Below are 21,421 nucleotides of genomic sequence, written 5' to 3' on the forward strand. Positions count from 1 at the left end.
TTTTTTAATCACGTCCATCCCAGACATGATTTGGGGTGCGACCGCGCGTTGGGCTCACCCATGACCCAACGGACAAACGCGGACATGGGCGAACCCATTGCCGCCCCAAAAGGACAAAATCCGGCCAAACCGGATGTCCATTTGAGGTCGTGCGGTGGAGTTGGCCTTAGGTTTGGCTGCGAGGTCTGTGTATTATCCCTTCATCTATTGGATAGGAGTAGTGACAGATGTTGCCTAGATGGTGACTTTAGTTTTACTGTTGTATGACTTTATAATGTCTTGCGGGGCTACGGCCTCCCACGCCAGGAATCCTCGCAAAGCATGACCAAAAAGTTCGCATTTATTCCGCGTCCTCCCCATCACCTTCTCTTCACTCCCAGGACACTGGCCACTCCCCCGGTCACCACAGCCATCGAACCCACCACAAACACGCGCGCGCGCATCATGTGCACGTTCGTCTCGCCATCGTCGGCCATGCACCTTCGCAGCCAACTCCGCCGTGGGCGCGTCGCCGCCGCCGCCGCCGCCGCCATCCTGCTCGTGATCGGCCTCGGCGCCGGGTTCACGGGGGCGGACACCGACACGTTCATCTACGCGGGGTGCTCGCCGTCCAAGTACCAGCCGGGGACCCCCTACGAGGGCAACCTCAAGTCGCTCCTCGCCTCCATCACCGACGCGGCGCCCAACGCCGCGTACAGCAGCTTCGCCAACGGCACGGGCGACGGCGCCGCCGCGTACGGGCTCTACCAGTGCCGCGGCGACCTGGGCAACGCCGAGTGCGCGGCGTGCGTGCGGGACGCGCTGGCGCAGCTCGGCCAGGTGTGCCCGGGCGCCTACGCGGCGTCGCTGCAGCTGGAGGGGTGCTACGTGCGCTACGACGGCACCAACTTCGTGGGCCGGCCGGACACGGCCATGGTGTACCGCAAGTGCAGCGCCAGCACCAGCGCCGACGCCGGCTTCCTCCGGGACCGGGACGCCGTGCTGGGCGCGCTCCAGGCCGCGGCGGCCGACGGGTACAGGGTGGGCAGCTCCGGTAGCGTGCAGGGGGTCTCGCAGTGCCTGGGCGACCTGGCCGCCGCCGACTGCACGGGGTGCCTCGCGCAGGCGGTCGGGCAGCTCAAGGGCGCCTGCGGCACGGCGCTCGCCGCCGACGTGCACCTGGCGCAGTGCTACGTCCGGTACTGGGCCAGCGGCTACTACTTCCGGCCGTCACAAGGTACGTTACCAGGCCATGCACCTCCTCTGTTCGTCTGAACTTTGAACCGACGAATGAAATATTGCCAGAATTCGTTACTCTCTCTGAAAAACTACCTCGTGATGCCATGATGTCACCGTTAGATGGTATCAACTGCCAATTGGCGGAGCAAGTTGCAGTGTTGGAATTGATTCCGATGGGCAATGGGTAAACTTACCAAAGTTGATAAGTGAGATCGGTCGGAATATGTCCTCTGACATCCTCTTTTTCATCTATCTAACTTAATGGGCTTGCACGATGGATGGCCTTATCACAGCATGTCCACTTGTCTACTACAATCACCGTACCAAGGTGTAAACTAGGAGCACATACAGTACTTAATTTTTTTTTTTTGCGGGGACATACAGTACTTAATTAGCTGCTAGTAGATCAAATAGGTCTGTGTGTGTCCCGGTTAGCACCAGAGAAAGGGACATGAGATCAGTCACTCGATTGCAGAGAACACCAAAGCTTGCCATCATCATTTGGAACACCGCTTAGTCAGCCATATCAGCCGCTAAGCTCCACGGACACCATTTAGTCGTATCCCTAAGATATGCTAATCATCGGAATCCATTAGGCGAGACAAACAGTGCCATTAAGGCGATCTGAACTTTGACGTGACATCAACAAGTCATGATGATACGTTCTCTCGTCCAATAAAACAGCAAAGGCGATTGCCATCACATTATCATGGATTTTTTTTTTCCGAGAACACATTGTCATGGATTCGACCTTTTGATCTAGAGGTTCAAAGAACTTTCTGATGGCCACCAAACGACACTGGTTTCTTCAGCATGTCGGGCCTAGGGCTGCGGCCGCGATAGGCGCGCACATTGTGGGACTGGCAATAGACCTTGCCGGCGGGCGGCGGCTGACGGCGAGGGCCGGCCAACCACTCCTATTCTGAATATATTCCCGATAAACTAGATGAAAAGAGCCACTCGGCCAGAGTGCGCATCTGACTTTGTACTAGTACTACTGTACATGCTTATTCTAATCCGATCGTCTGGTTTTCTTTTGGTGATAAGAAGATTATTCGCAAGATGACGTGGGGCGGACTCTGGCCATAATCATAGGCATCTTGGCAGGGCTGGCCCTCATCGTGGTCTTCATCTCCTTCCTCAAGAAATCATGTAAGGCCTCCTCGAAAACTTTCTCTTGTTTTCAGTTCGTAGAGCATCTGAATGCCCTTCTATATTATACTTACCAATCGCAGCGAGTGCTTGTCAAAAAGCAGAGTCTGAAGAACTAAGTCACTAACCCGCTGAAAACTGGTGTATCAATGCAGGTTAATTAATCTAACTAGGTCGCCTCCTGGAAGAACCGTCAGTTCTCGCATACTGGCATACGGGCCCGAGACCGAACGACTTGCGAAAGACAGATCCACGCTAGCATCAAGGGAGCTTCACAAAGATCTTGATCTCATCTTGTCAGCATTAGCTTATGTAAGTGATCTTGGTAGGGCTGCCTGTAGGAGGAGCACTACCTTACTGCAATGGGTCATCAGTTTTGGTCCACTAATCATGGCTCACCTGTTTATTATTACCAAATCAGATGGCACTGCCAACCATTGTCACGAAAAAAAAAAGATGGCACTGTCATGCAAAGACATTGACACACTTTTGCTACATAGTAATAATTGCCTTTCAATTGATTGCAGTCAAATTCGATTTACAAAGGCACGACCATACACTACTGATTAACCCAATACCACAGGGGCGCCATTGTTGGGCGGTTTCTTCTTTCTTGTATGTATACGGTATACCAATGTGTGTATGTACACCATACGAGGTCTAGCTAGGAACCTCCGGAGCTCTGGCTGCTGCTGCTGCCATGTAGTAGTACTGCACTGCAAGCGGATCAGGCGCTGTAGCCTCGAACCAACGGGCTCCACCTCCCCATGTCGTAGCCGTCGCAAGCGCTGATGCTCGCCTCCTTCATCTCGGCCTCGGAGACGCCATTGTTGCACATGTTTGCGAACGCCCTCGTGTGTTTCATGCCGTACTGAGTGAGTGATCCGCACTGGGACTCGAACACTTGCACCTGACGGTTGGCATCAAGTACAGACTACAGAGTAAGCTCAACCGGAAACAGAAAGAGTGCAGAGTAAGAAACTGTCACACTCACCATCGTCTTCAGACAATCCCAATCGTCGACCAATGGCTGGCCAGAGCCTCTAGCAGCCTCGAGCACCAAAGGCCCCTTGTCGAACCCAAAGACAAGCTTCCCGATGAAATCGATACTGCTGTCCAGATGCTTCCTGTGCAGCACGGTTTCTTTGACCTCCCTGAGGGCCCTCTGCTTCTCTTCTGATCCCCCATTCAACTTCTCATACTGAAAGCGAGAAGATAGATTAGCAGACAAATTAGTCAAAACTAAACACATGAAACTTAGTAGTGTAACAGAGAAGATGAACTAGACAAGATATACTAAGCGGGATTTTTGTTACCTTCTTCCACATGAAGAGAATATCGGCATCTCTTTGCTTGATTGCACCCTTGAGGCTGGGCATAGGCAGCGGCCTGTTTCTGATGCTTGACTTCGCCGGATCGAAACCTTGGTAGAGGAAAAGCATGTCCTCCTTGAAAGTCTTGTCGCCATACTCCATGACATGAGAACCTCTAATGGACTCATTTCGGGGTGCCGTTCTCGCTTTAACCACCTCGTACTGCTGCTTGATGGTTTCGTTCTTTAGATTTTGAGTTTCACTGCAAATTAATCAGGATCGAATGGTTAAGAATAGCAAGCAAGCGTCATGATTGTGGACAACTGATACAAACTTGTACATTGTACCACATATATTACAGCTAGCTGATGCTTATTACATACCTGTCTTCCATCCAAGAAACACTGTATAAGTCACCTAAACAGGTAAAATATTCAGGAGGAGGTGGCGTTCCATCATCAGGGCAGTATGCTGCCCAGCTACTTTCTACCGCATTTGATGCCGCTGTAACATAAATATTCTGATCTTGTGGCATCAAACCCTCAAAGATGCTGCCACTTTCACACGCTTCAACATATATGACCTGCCAAAATTGTAGTAATTCTCATTAGAGATGGGACTCAAAGCATACATGCCGTTTCAGATTAAAAATATATATAGTATAATTTTGAAGGGAAAAAGAAAAGAAAGGATACATACCATTTTCGAATAGCTTTTGGAAGCATGCTTTTGCCGTAACACTTTGATGAAGTCGTCAGCATAAACATCTGGCCCGTTGGGCATACCTACATGAAAACTTGATAAAGTTAGCAAAGTTATAGCACAAAACATATCAGCTGAACTACAAGGTCGTTTATGTGGGATTATGTATGCATGTACCAAGTGAACCAGGAGACCCATGATCCGAGTAGAAGATGAAGATGTGATCCTCTGGTTTGCTGTTTATCACCTTCCTACTCCCTCCGGTAACCGCGGTTTTGTTCCCCAGGAGAACCGCATAAAAGTTCTTAGCAGTGACCTGGTCACCAGTGTAGTCCTGTAGAAAAGTTGATCATCAGTCATTGGTAGGAATTTAGGAATACATCGAACAACACTCTTGTTTGAATTAAAGGGAACTAATGATGTATACCTTGGGAACACCATGGTAAACATCTTTGCCTTTGGGATGGTTGATGACGGTTCCACGCCTTGGGTTGTCGGGGCTGTTGGCGATGTCATCGTACATAAACACCACAATGTTCTCATCCTTTAGCCCCCCCTTCTTCAGGATCTGGTACGCGTGGCACACATCGGCCTATACGTCGTGCAAGTGTGCAACACCACAAACAATCGTTGAGCAAGCACACGCTATCAGAATTTTCATATTCGAAATGGATGAATGGTATACGAGCTGCATTGAGGACTCTCGTCTCACCTGGTGCCGGTAGTTCTCGTAGCCGGAGGAGCCGGCAACGAGCACGGCCCACTTCGTCACCTCTTCACCCGCCGCCGACGCGGCAGGGCCAGGCGCAGGGGCAGGGGCATGCCCATTCTCCGTCGGCAGCCGGATCAGCGGCTCCGAGTTCCCCTTGGCCGCATCCGCCAGGAGCGGGAGGAGTCCACAAACCCACCACGCAGCCATCGCCACCCTCGAGTTCATCATGTGCGTGTGCTAGAGCCTAGAGAGGAAGAGAAGGCAGAGAGTGAAGTGTGATCGTTCCGGCGGGGGCTGGGGCCGCATTTTATAGCCGCGGCGGCGTGCAGTGCGCGCAGGGGGTGAAGTGTGATCGTCGATCGCCTGGCAGTTCGCTCGCGCGGGCGCGCAGGCGCAGCGCCTCCGTATCCGTAGTGGGATTTGCGTGGCGTGCACAATTTCCCATTTTTGACTTGATAATGCCCGCCTAAAACTAGCTAAAATGCCGTGATCTCGGCCGTGGCCAACCACGGCGGTCGCAGGTTAGCGTGATGAATTAGCGGACGATGATAAGAGGAAAGGACAGGGGAGTAGACCCTCGCACGCTACTGTTTCTTCATGATGCAGCTTTTGCAAATGATGGAAGGATGACAGAGGAGCGTGATCAACTCACGATGACGCGGACGGACTTCTCAGCTAGTAGTAGAAATGAAAACCTAGGATGTGCGAAGAAACTGCCCACTCAGCACCGGCGATGGCGGTTAGCACCATGAATTAGCCGGCGACACAGCTCCGTGGTTTGGGGCGGCAGCCTCCCAGCTGCATCCATCGCACGGAATGGGAAAGGAGAGGTACGGACGCCTTGCGCACCGAGGCTCCAAATTTGTAGCAGGTGATCTTCCCACGGTACTGCTTCCTGCAAAAATGGCCACCGGGCAGTGCCTGTTGAGGTGGCGAAAGGAGAACACGGCCTAGCTAGTCAAGCAAGCAGGCGCATGATGTGAACCGACTTTTTGAAGAAGAAATATACTCCTATATAAGTAGAATGTGCGACCACATGAAAGGGACAGCGTATGCACTTCTTCGCTGCGGCTGAAAACGTGAAGGACTCGCCTAGTCCAGATCCTTAGAGCAACTCCAAGGGGCCGACCCAAACGGACAAAACGCCGTCCGTTTGGGTCGGCCCGGCGGACACAAACGTCCGGCGCTGTGTTTGGGTCGGTGCAAGCGCCCAACGCTGGCCCGACCCATTTCGTCCGCGCGTCAAAAAAATATTGCAAGCATTTTAAAAATAAATACATGCATTTAATTAAACATAAAAGCCGGTCACGAAGGCCGGCGATAGTCCACATTACATTAATTAAACACTAAAAACTAGACGACGCGCTGCCCTAGGCGTCCTCGTCGGCGGCGGCGTCTGCGTCGGGACCGGTGAGGTCGATCAACGTCGGCGCAGGGCCGGCCCAGGGGAACGCCGTGTTCCAGAGGGCGGCGATGTCGGGCTGTGCCGCTGCCTGGGCCTGGCGCGCCTCCTCTTCGGCCTCGCGCTCGAGCATCTGCAGGCGCTCGTCCGCCAGCCGAACGCGGCGCCAGTGGTCGAGGTAGGCCGCCTCCTGCTTCTTCGTCGCCCCGAGCCAGATCGGCGGAGCGCTGACCCACTCGCGCACTACTCCGGTCCAGGAGTAGCGCTCGAGGTAGGCCGGCTCCTCTGGCTCGGCTTTGGGCGGGGACGGCGGTGTCACCGGCGGCACAACGCAGTTGCCCGCCGCGGAGAGGGCCATGGCCTCCGCCATGGCAGCCTCGAAAGCCGCTTCATCCGCCTCCCTCCACCGCTCCTCCTCCTCGCTCTCCTTAATGGCCGCCTGGTAGGCGGCCTCGGCCTCCTGGTCCTCGTCGCGGACGACGAGCGCGGGTGGCGGCAGGCTGTGGTCGACGCCGCGTCGCCTCGCCTCCTCGTGCTCGAAGGCGAACCATCGAGCCCAGTTGGGCGAGTCGACGGCGAAGTGCGGTTCGGCGCGCTGCTCCGACGTCAGCAACGCCCGCAGGCGCCGCACCTCCTCCGCATGGGCCCTCACCGTCCACTGCGCCGCCGGCACTGGGATCCTCTCCGGATCCAAATGCCAGTCATGCGGCAGCGTCACGTCGGGGTACGGTAGAGGCACGCGGTGGTGCCAGTGCCACTTGGCCTGGTGCAACGGCACGTTGATGCGCTGCCTCTGCCGGGGAGCGCGCGCCGGCGCGGGGAGGGCGGGGAGGGAGGGGGAATGGCGAGCGGGGGCCTTGCCCTTGCGGCTGCTGCCGATGCCGGAGAAGAAGCCCATGCTGGCGGTGGCTAGGGTTCTCGCCGGCGTAGGGGCAGGGGTGGCCAGATGGGGACGGGGGGTGAGTGGTAGTGGATGAGGACGGCCCCGCCGCACGCCCGGCTTAAAAAAGGACGACCGCCGTCGCTGACGCATGGGCCCAAGGTGGGCGGTCGTCATAAATTATGTTGACCGTCGTAGTTGGATGGCCGCCAGGTGAGGACGCGGCGGACGGCGAGGAGACGCGCGGCGCGTCCGCGCCGACGCATTCCAGGCGCAATTTTGGGCCGGAAATGGGTCGGTGCAGACGCCAGGCGGACACGATTTGAGTTTGGGTCGGTGCGTTGGGCCGCCACTTTTGTCCGCGCCGATCCAAACGGACGCGGGCGGACGAAATGGATCGCCCCATTGGAGTTGCTCTTATCATAGCAAATTAGCAATTAGAAAATGTAACAAATATATGTTTGTACACTGTGGTTTTTAATAGACTACGTACGTGTCCGTGCATTACCACGGGGTTCAAATATTTTTTAGCACAATATGACAACCATCCAAAGCAAATATTCATGCAAAACAAATCACAAAATGAAATAATGTTTTGCTTATATAAAGCGTAAATTGTTTGTCACTTAAACTGGAAAAATAGGTATGAGCCCGTGATTGATCTGCTTTGTTGGGTCACCAAAGATAAGTATTGATTGATATTTATTTGTCTACAGACCAGAATTTATTGCTATTTATTTACTTACCAAAGATTGGGTTGCTGAAAGATAGGAAGGGACGGGAAACCGGGAAAAACTGGTAAAGGATGGGAGGTTGGATGAAGTGACGGTGGAAACAAAGTGAAAAATGAAACCTTACATTTATTTTTAGTATTAGAACTCCCTCCCTCCCCCGCGGCCCCGCGTCGCTCCCAGGGGGCGACTCGGGTGGCGAAACCCTAGCCGCCAGCTCAAACTCCCCTCCTCCCCTCCCTCCCCTCGCCGTTGCCGGAGGATACCGGCGGGCGAAGCCCTCGCCGGTGGACGGCGGCGGCGGGGCCCTTGTCCGTGAGCTCGCGCGCTGCTGTTTTTGCGCTGGAGCGGCGGGAGCGCGCGGTGGCAAGGCAGGCGGTCGTCTGCGCTCAGGGGAGGCCGTGATAGTGTGGAACGCATGCGCGGTGGCGCTGCTGTGGCAGCGGCCGGCCGCTGCTGCGAGCTGCAGAGATGAGGGCGCCCAGATCTGGGCTGCGCATTTCTGCCCCCAACCCACCCGTCCCCCTCCTTCCACCCCTCCCGGCCGCCGTCAGTGGTAGCCGCTGGGCGGGTGAGCACGCGCGCGACAGTCCTTGACGGCTGCTGCTCTGCTGTGCCCCGGCGGTTCCTGGCGGCGGAGGCTGCGGGCCGGCGCGGCGGCGGCGCGGTGCAGGTGGCTGTTGTCGCCTGCTCGTCGCGCTCCCGGCGGTGGCCGGCCTGCTGGCGCTGCGCCGGTCGGTGCTCCTCCTGCGACTACAATGTTCCTAGGCGTCCCTCCATGTGTGCTGGTCTTCTCCGACGTTCTTCTCCAAGTCCGGTCTGCCATTGCATCTGAGGTCCTTGTTCATGGGTCTGGGCGAAATCCCCGCGCGGCGACGGCCTGCACTGCCAACGGCGACGCCCGAGGGTGCCGTCACCTCCTTGGAGGCGTTGGCATGACCCTGACCAGATCTCCTCCTCGAGCACCGAGAGAAATCCCAGGTCCGGCCTCCCGGACCGGGCAGCGGCGGCGTCTCAGCGCCGTTCCCCTTTTGTAGGCGCTGCTTTGGCTGCAAGTGGAGTTTGATGCGGCAGATGGAGGCTAGTGATGCATTGCTCTGGCATAGACTGCTACACAAGGAGCAGATCGCAATGTATGCTAGCGCCCGCGCTTCTCCAACGGTTGCTACACCAGTTCCTGTTGAGTCCTGCCCTTCACCCGCTGACTCTCTAGGGACATGGGTGAGAGGTACGTTGGCCTGGGCAGTCCTGGAGCTGCAATCGTCCCTGGAGCTGTCTGGCAATGGCAGTGACGCTGCCCTGCTGGGCGAGGCCTAATGTTGTTGTGTGCCTGTAGTTGAGGGCACCTCCTCACCTATTTGTAGTCGTTTGGTGAGGACGGTCGTGTGTATATATATATGTGTGTGTGTGTGTGTGTCCCTCCTTTCTGGAGGTTGTACCCCTGATGTCTTCATGCTCAATGAAATGAAACGCAAAGTCTCTTGCGTTTTCTCGAAAAAAATTAGTATTATTAGAGATTAGAGAAGTAGAGAAGAGATAGAGAAATGTTGGATGTTGTAGTAATGGCTTTGACCCTACTTAAGGTCCCTCTTCATATATAACTAAACAGTAATAAACTCAGCTAGCTACGCCTTCTCAAAGCGATTTGACATCCTCAACCCTCCGATCAAACTTATTGAGAGTCCAGATTACTCCAGCGTCCCGTGGTACCTTTTTTGCCCCGTCACAGCGCATTCACCGGACGACCCAACATAACCGGGCCTCTACTCCGCAAACCGACCTGGGCGCGTTGTTATTAATCGGGCTGACATCCTATGTAGGTTGCGAGTTTGTTGCGAGAGGATGACGCACCAAAGATTCTCATCCCCGTGCGGCCGGCGGCGGTGTAGGCCATGGCGATGGAGCTCATGGTTCGTACGCATCTCCCCTTTTCGCTTCCCTTCGCATAACCTTCCTGACGATGCAGATCGGTGCCGCGGTAGTACCTTCTTCCCTTCCATGGTAGAGCCTCGATGAGGGAAGAGAAGACGCCAAGGAGGCACCACCGCCCGAAAACTTCTCAGCGAGTTGTGCCAGATGCAAGGAAGGACACCCAAAGATGGTTCGCTTTCCAGTCTGATCCGTCCAAATCTCCTGCTTCTCAACAAAAAAAAAATCCCGCGCAGGCCACATACAGGTAGTGGCAGCTTCTCGGTGCTCTAACGGTCTCGCCTCATCCCGTGTATTGATGTTGATTTTGTTTATGATATATTGTACAATATTCGTGGAGCGGTGTGGCATCTCAAGGTCTAGGGTGCATCCAAACAACTGGCTGCCTTGGTTTCAATGAATTCACCACGATTATGCATGCACTTCTTGCTATCATACATGTTCATTGATCAGCATATCCTACTCCACACCGAAAAAGAAGACATACCCTACTGGAGGAAGGTTCATGTTGCTTAGTGACACTTCTGATGTGATTGTCGGCTCATCTCTCTGCCGCAATGGAGGAATGAGATTACTCAAGACAACCAAAAGGTACAAGTGATAATGACATGTTTCTACAAGTTAAGCATTTGCTACATAGGGTTGATCCTGATATTGGTTGCAAAAACTGAACCCTGAAACATTAACTTATACCATGGAGAAACATATGAAGCAAACCATCTTATCTGGTAAAGGTTTTCTGAGGCACAAGCATCTTCAACTGACCATAGGTTCAGCTCTAAGGGATGAAACAAGGTAGTGTGAAATCTTTTCTTCTTCGTTTGTAGGTGCCAATATTGGACCAGAGCCGAGAGCCATCAGATTTATTGCTGTCATGGTATATTTTAGTAGTCATTGGTGTGTGTTCTTCCGAAGATGTTTATTTTTGATGGCACTCTTATATTTTCTCTGTCTTAGTTCGTACTTAACGTTCTCTTGTTTGGATTCTATGCTGCAGTTCAGTGCTCATTGAACCCAACTTAAATTCAGCGGGGCCATTGATTTTTGTCATTTTCTTTAGCCTGAACTACCACTTAGAGATTCTGTTGCTTGTATTCTTGTACGTGTGGAAGGATGTCCACTACTGTTTTAGCATTACAGATCGAGGATGAAGTCTAAGGTTGAGTATAGCTGGCTTAACGTACGTTGCGACAACCATATTGGCGTATTTGCTATACAAATATCTATGTCGTCTTGGTTATATAATTCTTTGGTGGAGTGTGTAAATCAGTGTTTTATTATTTTATGGACTTTGCTAACTTCCATCCAGTAGGACGTTAAGCAACAGATCCGATCATAACTTACATGCATGCGGCTTTTAATAAACACACCCGAACGCGGCTCTTAATAAACACACCCGAACGTATCATGCATGCAAATAGCTTCTATGTTGTTGGCCTCCTTTCTCTCTCCGTGCATGCATGCGGCTCTTAATCATACATGCATGAAAAACAGAACTAATCATGTCAGCATATTCTTTTCAAAATTCAAAATGTTTTGTTGCCCAAACCATCGACCGAATTGAAAAGTTGTCTTCATATAAAAGATTCGTCGCGACAAGACCTTCGAAACTAGATCCCATGTTGGTATGTTTCGACGAATTTTTTTTCTAGGTCAAAAGTTACCGGACCTAGGCTAAATAATTTATCACGTCTGTGGTACGTCAGTTACCATCCATGTTACATAAAAATTATCGGGGCATAAAAATGACTCCCCCAACATTCTCTCCACATGTAAATGCACCAGAGCACATGAAAGCTGATGTCATTGTAGATTCTCACTATTTCGAAATTGTAAAATGTTCTATAGCTCAAACTGTCGTTTCTGATTAAAAAATAGTTTCACATACAAAATACCCCGCGACGAGAATTTTGAAACTAGATCCCATGTTGGCAAGTTTTGATCACTTTTTTCATCAAAAAGTTACCGTAAGTTATCAGTTATATTATATGAATATTATAGTGTTATTTATGCAGAAGTGACCGGGGATGTGTTTTCAACGACTTCTTTCCCCCGTGTCAAAGTTACGTGGTATTTGTACCTAAGTTATCAGGTCCGTGATGCATACATTACCATGCTATTTGCATAGAAGTAACCGGGGTATGTTTCAACAAATTTTTATTCGGGTCTAAAGTTACCGTGCCGTTTGTACCTGAGTTATCAGGTTTGCCGTGCTTATACATGAATTACCGGGGGGGGGGGGGGGTGTATTCAACTATTTTTTCCAACGTCCTCCCCCATCCCTCAACACCGCCGCCAAAGTTACCAGGACTAGGGAACATAAGTTATCTGGTTTGCCATGTGTGAGTTATCATTCTATTCTCACAAGAAGTTACCGGGGGTATATTTCATCAACAGCGCTCCCCTCACCCGGTCGCCATATTTACCAAGACCGGGGTATATAAGTTATCAGGTCTGTGATGTGACCGGTGTGTAAATTATCAAGGTTTTTACACATAAGCTGCGAGGGGATGTTTTCAAATAGCTATTTTCCTTCAGGTAAAAGTTATCACATTGTTTGTGTATGAGTTATCTGGTCTGTGATGTGTAAATTATGTTGATATCTACACATAAGCTATCGGGGGTGTATTATACCACATGTAGCTCGATAACTACAAAATTAACCATGTTGATAACTATAGTACATCTAGCCCGATAACTACATAATAACCATGTTGATAACTATAGTAAATCTAGCCCGATAACTACGTAGTAACCATGTTGGTAACTATAGTACATCTATGCGATAACCACATAATAACCATGTTAGTAACTATAACGCATAATAACCATGTTATGGGATGGAGCATCTTGTCCACTCTTCAAAAGTTTGGTGCGAAAGAGGATGGACGATGGAGATTCCTAATCTACTTAACTCCTCCCATATCAAGTGCAAACTGAAGCATTGTTTTAAGAAATCAGATGGTTGATTGAACACTCTTTTTCATGATCTAAGATTATTTCCTCTGAATCGTCATCATTGCGTGCTTATGAAACGATAAATAAAACAAATAAGAAAGAAATAGGGAGACAAGGACGTGATGGAGATTCCTCAAAGAACAAAGAAAAAGAAAACATCAGGGAATGGTCAAAATAGTGCGATATGCTTGCTTTTGCACAACAATTAGTCCAGCTGGGCTGGTTATTACGTGTTCCACGTTAGCTGCTTGGTGAAGGTTCGAAACACAAATTTAGCATCATTTTTTTTACTATAAAAATCCTTGTAAACAAAGTCTACCAATAGATTTAGCGCACATAAAAAAATCATGGTGGATCTTCCAATCCAGAGACAAAATCAAGGTGGTCAAGTCAACGTATCCAGAAATCTTCCCTCTAAACGCGCCACCAAGTTAGCAACTCTGAGATTTTTAATCTTAAACAGAGCCTCTATGCATTAAGAATGGAACCTGCGCATTTTTCAACAACGCAACCTGGTTGGAATGGTTAGTGTGGTCAGGAGGTCGCAGGTTCGATTCCCATTTGCGCCCCTTCCTTTTTCTCGTTCCGAACATGCGTTACACTTTAGGCGAAATAGCTTTTCCGTTATTTTATATATTTTATTTATGGATTCGTTGCATCAATCATCGCTATGTATTTTTTTATTGTTTTCTAACTTACCCCATTTTTCTTGTTGGTACTCGTATGTCATTTGTCTCCACTTCTAATTCACGGCCAAACTTTGAATACAATGTGACTTGACTCTAATTCACAGCCAAACAAAAAAAAAGTGACTTAATTGCAATTTACATCCAAACTTTAAATATGGTACAACTTTTCAATTTTTTGTGAATTTCACCGTATATATTTTCTTTCATATTTCTACATGTTTTCTTAAAAATAGGCGGGCGCGGCAACGGGAGCCCTTCATGTTTTAGTCCTACGTATGATGCCACATGAATCGGTCAACACGAGTCAAGGAGGCTAACAATAGTCCAAGCTTCCGTGAGACCAAACAATCCATCCCGGTCAACAAAAGTCCAAGCAAATTCTCATGGTCAACAAGTCAAAGTAAGAAAAACTCATAGAAAAGCTAAAACTCAAACAACGAAGCCTTTATGTTAGAATAGAACTTGTAATAGAACTAGATGACCAGTTGCGCCAAATGGCGCAGAGACCCGTTTAAAACCATGTTTGTGTTGAAAATATTTGCATTGTTTCAATAAACGTATATTTGAGTACATTTGGTAAGAACTTATACCCCTATATATAAAGGAAATTAAATGCAAATATTTTCTTAAGGTAATAATGCCACAAACTAGATCATCGGTAGGTCAAGATAGTTGAGTCTACAATTAGAAACTCCGAGTAGCCGTAAACTTGCATTAAAAAATAGTAAACACAAGTGACACAATAAAATGTACTTAATACATGAACTCGTGAACATTGTGTACATGAGAAGTTAATAGAAATAGTGGTCAATTACATCATATAATTTGGTTCTATACTCTTTTGTGTATATATCCTGAATGCTACCCCTTTGTGATCAACTCTTTGTACTTCGAATCAAATGGCACAGCTACTACCCCTTGTGGAAAAAGAAAGGACTCTGTAATACTCATAAACGTAAAAGGAAAACATCATGTGATGCATCTCAACCTGCGCAAAACAATGTAAAAACCATACATGCTATCTACATACTCTCATTGTCTAGCAAAGCATAAGTAGCTGAGGGACCCTGTACAAAAGAATTGACAAGTAGCAAGAAAGAAGCATGCCATCAACTGTCTAGACAACCATAAAACAATAAGTGGCAAAAGCCCCATCAGAATTAGGATTTGCCGACCAGTTTATGAGCTAAAGTTGAGCATTCACCAGTCGATAAAACATATTAAGCATCAGCTATTAAACAAAATCTATTTTCCTAATAAGACAACACAGATATGAAATGTGCAAACTCTATTTTGCCATCCAGTTTATGAGCTAAAGTGGAAAGCTATGGTCACAAATGCATAAATAAGCAATATAGAAAATTAGTTAAACATATTCTGTTTTTTCCTTGAAATACCTTAAGGAGCCCGCTAATTCCATGTGTGCTTTGAAAAAAAGTACAATGTATTACTTGTTTTAGTCGTGGGCAAACACATTCTGCATTTTTAGAAGCATGTGTATTTTGAAGTAATCTTCTGTGTGAGCAAGGATGCATGGTAAAAAATTATGGCCTTGCACATAAAAAAAGAAATAGAGAAGGAAAAGCAATCAAAAAAGAAAAAAATACAACGGAGCCGAATAGAACCCTTGGAAGCATCTCAGGGGAAGTAATAGGCCTAGGAAAGCAGTAGAAGACCAGCGTGCAGGGTAGCCTGCTCATAGGCGTGCATAAAACCACATTGCACTGTGTTCCATGAGAAAGCCCTCAGTGGAACCCCCTCTGGGGCGGTGTGAAGACACTGTCAAAGCCCGCTATCTTGCTCCCTCCATATGCTCTAGATGACCAGAGAGATAAAAGCGTTCATAGTTTTGTTTTGCTCACCCTGCATTCTTGACCAAGCATCCTGCCACCAGGCCTGGAGAGCAAGAGTAGTAGGGAGTGACATCGTTTCAGAATCATTATAAAAATAAAAATAAAATACCTAAAGGCCGTAAATAGAAAAGAACATAAATTCTTGAGTATTCACCGAGGCATCTATATGTAAATCTGGAAGAGACAAAAATCAAAGACATCACAACATAAAACAGGATAGAGAAATTCATCGAGATCACATGGACATGCTGGCTGCGTGTATGAGTCAAATGTATACAGAAACAAGACCAAGAGGCCAACTTGTTGCTATTTCAATGCACACAAAGCCGTATCTTGTATGAATCTACAAAATAGCCACAACTTCTGAATAAGACGGAGCACAATTCTAAAATATTATTCGATGGATGATTGCAAAACGAACAAAACGGTTATATCCTACTGTTGTTTGAGGTTTCATAATTCGAGAAGAAAAACATGATCTTTAACCAACAACACAACAATGTAACAAAACGGTTCCCCTTGTAGTGCTCGTTCTGGCCCAAGATGAGCGAACGCCTTGACTGTATGAACCGTGGACACACACAGCAGCTGGCCTGGTTGCACTCATCCAACTTGACAGCATGCCTCGAGTACTCGCTCAGGGTGCCCCTACTGGTCTGGTTCCAGACATGGCTCAGGATGAAGATGCCCAGCCGGTAGCACGGCTGTCAAGGCTCATCAGAGCCGGGTCTTGAACACGAAGGGCCGGTTGACCCAGCCCTGCCAGGTCTTGAACGCCTACAGCAGCAAAGGTGAATAATCCTCTCAGTTACTAAAAAATATGTGTTGAGGATTTGGGAATAGTGTCATTCCTGCAGCAGAAAAGAAATCACCAGCATATCTGCCGCTACTTTTTTCGTGAAGATGCCACTACCTATTGTGAAGTTTAATATCAATGGACCAATACTCATTTCAAACTACGAAAATAGAATGCCGACAGAGACCAATGATATTCAACTATCTAACAATCTCATGAGTTAAAAAGAGGAAGGCAAGAATATAGAAACATCTATGCGATTTGACTACAGTTCAAACAAAACCTACATACGTATACATAGGTAGCCATATGGAGTTGTAAACCAAGACAATGGCCACCCAAGGCAGAACATCAAACAGTGACAAAGGAACATCAAAGCATTATATAGAACGCCTGGAAATACACAGAGCAGAGAGCCTAATGCTTGAACTCTGATGGAGTTATCAATATAAGCTTTAAATACTATTGTGAAGGAGCTTTACCTAGGCTGTAGCACCAAAGACATGAATCCAAACGAAACTAACCATTATAATTAAGTCCCAAGAGCCTAGTATTTAGAAACCTATAACTCTGGGTGAACACAAGATCATTCATACAGTCAATCCGCTAATAACTAAGCAACACGTAGTAGTTATCTTCCTGCTAGTAAAGAGAACCAACCAAACAATGAATATGCCTAGCCTTCAAAGAAAAAAATTGCCTGAAGGAATAACCTTGGCAGATAATTTATAAATACACCTCGAAAATCATCACCAAGTTTAACAGGTACGTATTACTTTAAATCAAGAGAACACAAAAGGATCATGTAACATGGTTCTTACCTTCTACCATTTTGGAAATTATTGTACGCTGAAATCTACAACTTCTGCTAGACAATGAACATATGTTAAGAAGAAAAGTATAGTTTAGGAAGGTGTGCATAACAAAATATGGAGCGCGCGTCCCCTCCCCCATTCTCTTCTACCCTGTAATGACAGAGAGTAAAATTCATCAGTTCTCCGACTCTCTATGAATCAAGCTTTTGTTCCTAGGATGCACAACCAATAAAAAGCATTACAATTTTATAAGGCACGAACAACTGTACCTTGAAGCACGATCAACATGCAGGACCTAGCTCGTAATTCTATTTAGGAATCATCATCTTCATAAAGTAACAAGTAAACTTGGTCATCCATGCATCGACTGTAGCTTGCTTGCTAATTTTCACCTATGTCACAAATAAGACAATCATGTTCAAACGGAAGGTGAAAGCAGTACACATTCAGTTTCTTATTTAATTTAGTATACTAATAAAATCTCTATGAAGAAGCAGACCAACTGCTGGAAATAAACTGGCATGGAACGAAATCAATGCCACAAAACCATATAGACATGCATGCTTCGGCCTTGCAGATGATGACTGGGATATGAAAAAAGATAGAAAAATGCATTGAAAGCTTGGACCTAAAATGTAGATTACCCCTTTGATCTACCGATGGGAAATACACGTAAGCATCAACCAAATGCAATCACAGTCAAGTATGATTTCTTTAATCTATTTAGGGTGTTTTTCACGTACTGTGCAAGTAGCAGGGGGATGTTCTTCAGTAACAACATCTTATTAGCTTCAGATGACGCCCATTGACACTATACTGCTAATTTTAGTTAAGTTGTGATCCTAATATTTGGGTAAAAAATCACATGGAAAGCTCAAACCGAACCGGGATTATCGATCTGCATATTATAACCTACCAAAGTTACCATGACAATGCAGATAGTCTGGAGGCTAACTTAAGAATGTAAAAAAATATTATAGACATTTCATGACATCAAGCAATTACTGGTTGCGCTTTTAAACAGAAAATACATGATGGATCATTACATACAGCTACGATTATAAAGGTACACTATGTTTTCTAACAAATGAAAAGACAACTTTTACCGTCTATAATTATAATTCAATTCTTTGTCGATAAGAAAGCAACCATCATTGTGGATACCTTTATATGCTTCCAGTGATCCTGTGAGCATATGCTAATACTCCTTAACATAAATCTCACTTGTCATCGCCATCGTCACTGTCTTGCTGGAATAACATCCTCTATCTGCAAACTGAAATAATAGCAACATCAAATCCATCTTGAAGGTCTCACTCTGGACCTTCCCCCTGTTGATCTGCACAGGCATGGCATTCCATTAAGCAAGCAAACTCAACAATCCACACCATGCATATAATATCTCAAGTAAACTTCTTCAGGAAATTCACAGCACACTTCAACCCACTTGATTTATACACATGAACTTAACGGGATATGAGCATTTACACACAACAATTCATGGTTAATGTGGAACTGAAGCGACAAATTGAGACAATCAAAATCTTACCTTAATGAATAAGCCGGGCAAGGAGGAGACTTCAGGGGCAACCACTTGTGTAATCTGAACAACAAAATGACCATATTCATTAAATATCACATTCAACATACCCTCAAATCGACTGATGTAGATTATTGGTCTAAACTAAAAAAAGAAAAGCTAACAGGGGCTCTTCTCCTTGTGCAGACGTGTACTGAATTGGAAGGTTGACTTGCCTAAAGTACTGCCGAACGACAGCATGCATAGCACTGACCCAAACATGCAGTTACAGCTAATCAAAAGAGGAGAGCAACAGGAAGGAAGAATGAACCTACGGACGCGTGGGCTGTACAGAGCCATCTCTGGCCCAGCGCGGTATGAACGATGATCAGCTGTTCCTTCCGGTGACCCTCTCTCGGCCGCCGCCGCACATCCCTCTCCTCTTTCCTCTCTATTTCTCCCTCCTCTCCTTCCTTCTCTCTCTCCCTCTCATCTTCTCTCTCTCTTGTAGATCAAATCGAGCGCCGCCGCCGTCGCCCTTTGACTGCAGGTCGTCGCCGCTGTTGGAGAAGCTCACCTCCGTGCCCGCACGAGATGAGGAGGGGTGGGCAACGATGGCGTAGGAGAGGAGAAGCCAGCGCTGCCGGATGCCCTGCATGGGAGCCACCTTGTCTTCGGACGGGGCGTGCTCCTCGAGCTCTCCTAGGAGGCGACTGAGGTGGGAGGAGGAGGAGGAGGCGTCGACGACTGAGGTGGGAGGAGGAGGGGGCGGCGGCTAGGGTTGGGACGATAGGAGGAGGAGAGGAGGAGGAGGGGGTCGGGCGTGGGAGGACGTGGGGTCATTTCTTTTCTTTCGCTGCCGCTTTTTCGTTCACTGCCGCCCGAGTCGCAGGACTATTCACAGTCTGACGTGGATGCCGCGATTGTGACTACCAACCCGCTCATCCTTTATAAGTTCAATTAGGACTCCTACTCGGTTTGTAATAGGGCTAGGTTAGGTGCGGCTTATGCTCTTATATATACCTCTTGTACTGGCACAATATTGCATCAACAATTATTCAATAGTTATTCAATAGAATTCTACATGGTATCAGACTTTCGATCCTAGGGTATGGCTAACCCGCCAGCCCCGCCACCGCCGCCGCCGCCCGGCTACTTCGAGCCGCGCACCGCCATCGTCGCCGCCAAGGTCGCTGCGGCCACAGCCTCCCCCGCTTCTACCTCTACTCTAGATTTACTCCCACCAATACCCCCTTCCATCTTCTTCATTGACACCATCTCCGATATTGGCCCCTACATCCCCATAACCCTAGACCTTGCTGCTCACAACTATTATCATTGGCGTCACCTCTTCGACGTCCACCTTGGGCGATGTAATCTCCGCTCTTACGTTGCCGACGACTCTCTTCCTCAACGTCATGATCCGCAATGGGTCAAGGATGATCTCGCCATTATTCAATGGATGTACATGCGAGTCTCCACAGAGATCTTCAATCTCGTCCACTGTGAAGGTGCCTCCGCCGCCGATCTATGGGCGACCCTTCGTCAGTTCGTTCAGGACAACATCGACGCTCGCACCAACAATCTCCACACCGAGCTTCATAATACGGTGCAAGGTGATTCACCAGTCGGCGTCTACTGCCAACGCCTCAAGGCGATCGCGGATGAACTCCGCGAACTTGGTGATCCGATCGACGATCGCCAGCTCATCAATGTCCTCCTCGTCGGCCTCAGTGAGCGGTTCGAGAAGCAGGTCTCCTTCATCCCTATGATGCATCCCGATCCCTCCTTCGCCGAGGTTCGCTCGATGCTCCAATGGGCCGATCATGCCCTAACTACGAAGACTCCCGTCCTCAGGTCTTCACTGCTTCTCCTCGCCCGCCTGCGTCCACGCCGCCACCGCCACCTCCACCAACAGCACCTCCTCAACCATCCGGCTGGCGTCGAAGTCCCAACTACCGGGGCAAAAACCCTAGGCCGCCGCAGTTCCGCACGGTGCCCGCTCCTGCTCCGCCCCCGGCTCCACCAACTGCACCACCGCCGCTCCCGGCTTCATCAACCACACCACCACTGCCGCCCGGATGGCGCCCATCTCCTGATCCGTGGACAGGGCTAGTCCAGGAGTGGCCTATGCCCTGGTCCGCCCCTACGCCATATGGTGCCCCGTGTGACGCCCAGATAATTAAGCTACAGTAACCCTCTACTACTGATGCCACGTCACCACGATTACTAATGTTAATCTCGCGTTGATTCGAACCGATTCAAAATTCAATTTTAAAACAAAGTTAAATAATTAAAAATTTCGAAAGTCAAAACTAAAAAGTTCTAGATGTAGCAAATAATTCATATGTAATTGTGGTGAAGAAACCACATTCCTATAAAATATTTAAGTGCTCTAAAATAAATAAGAAAGCAACATAAAGAAGTAATTAAATGCCTATTTATAATTAAAAAAAATTAAACTATTTTATTTTGGATTTCAAATTTTGTGGCAGTGGACTAGATTGAAATACTAATCTAGGTACAACTTTTGTATTTTATAAAACAAAAATAAACTGGTAAATAAAATAAGACAAAAAGGGAAAATAAGTAAAGAGAAAAAGAAAATAGAAAACAACCCCCCCATGGGCAACTTTCCCCCTCCGGTTCATCTGTCCGAAAACGCGAAACACCAGGGATACTTTCCCCGATGTTTTCCCCCTTCGCCGGTATCACCTCCTACTGCGTTAGGGCACACCTAGCACCGCTCATT

The 21,421-nt window shown here is 48.1% G+C and overlaps 2 protein-coding genes, 1 long non-coding RNA gene and 1 pseudogene across 3 annotated transcripts; 2 read left to right on the top strand and 2 right to left on the bottom strand.

Annotated features, from left to right (window-relative positions):
* Positions 1–236: 236 nt before the first annotated feature.
* LOC109752681 (plasmodesmata-located protein 8) lies at positions 237–2,915 on the top strand. Its single transcript, XM_020311580.4, has 3 exons — positions 237–1,216; positions 2,269–2,370; positions 2,526–2,915. The coding sequence occupies exons 1-3, from the start codon at positions 322–324 to the stop codon at positions 2,528–2,530; spliced, it is 1,002 nt and encodes a 333-aa protein (XP_020167169.2). The 5' UTR covers positions 237–321; the 3' UTR covers positions 2,531–2,915.
* Positions 2,858–5,369, bottom strand: LOC109752680 (vacuolar-processing enzyme beta-isozyme 1-like). Its single transcript, XM_020311579.4, has 8 exons — positions 5,098–5,369; positions 4,813–4,977; positions 4,563–4,719; positions 4,383–4,468; positions 4,067–4,266; positions 3,687–3,945; positions 3,365–3,571; positions 2,858–3,280 (listed from the first exon to the last, which is right to left on the bottom strand). Exons 1-8 carry the CDS (start codon positions 5,323–5,325, stop codon positions 3,098–3,100), a joined length of 1,485 nt encoding a protein of 494 aa, XP_020167168.1. The 5' UTR covers positions 5,326–5,369; the 3' UTR covers positions 2,858–3,097.
* Positions 5,370–7,472: 2,103 nt separating this feature from the next.
* Positions 7,473–9,587, top strand: LOC109752672 (uncharacterized; annotated as a pseudogene).
* A 7,613-nt stretch (positions 9,588–17,200) lies between these two features.
* On the bottom strand, positions 17,201–18,842 carry LOC123497386 (uncharacterized). Its single transcript, XR_006671088.2, has 3 exons — positions 18,315–18,842; positions 17,420–17,542; positions 17,201–17,300 (listed from the first exon to the last, which is right to left on the bottom strand). It is a non-coding gene; the product is annotated as an uncharacterized lncRNA (long non-coding RNA).
* Between the last annotated feature and the right edge of the window lie 2,579 nt (positions 18,843–21,421).

This window comes from Aegilops tauschii, chromosome 2, assembly GCF_002575655.3.
Source record: "Aegilops tauschii subsp. strangulata cultivar AL8/78 chromosome 2, Aet v6.0, whole genome shotgun sequence".
NCBI classification, from domain to species: domain Eukaryota; kingdom Viridiplantae; phylum Streptophyta; class Magnoliopsida; order Poales; family Poaceae; genus Aegilops; species Aegilops tauschii.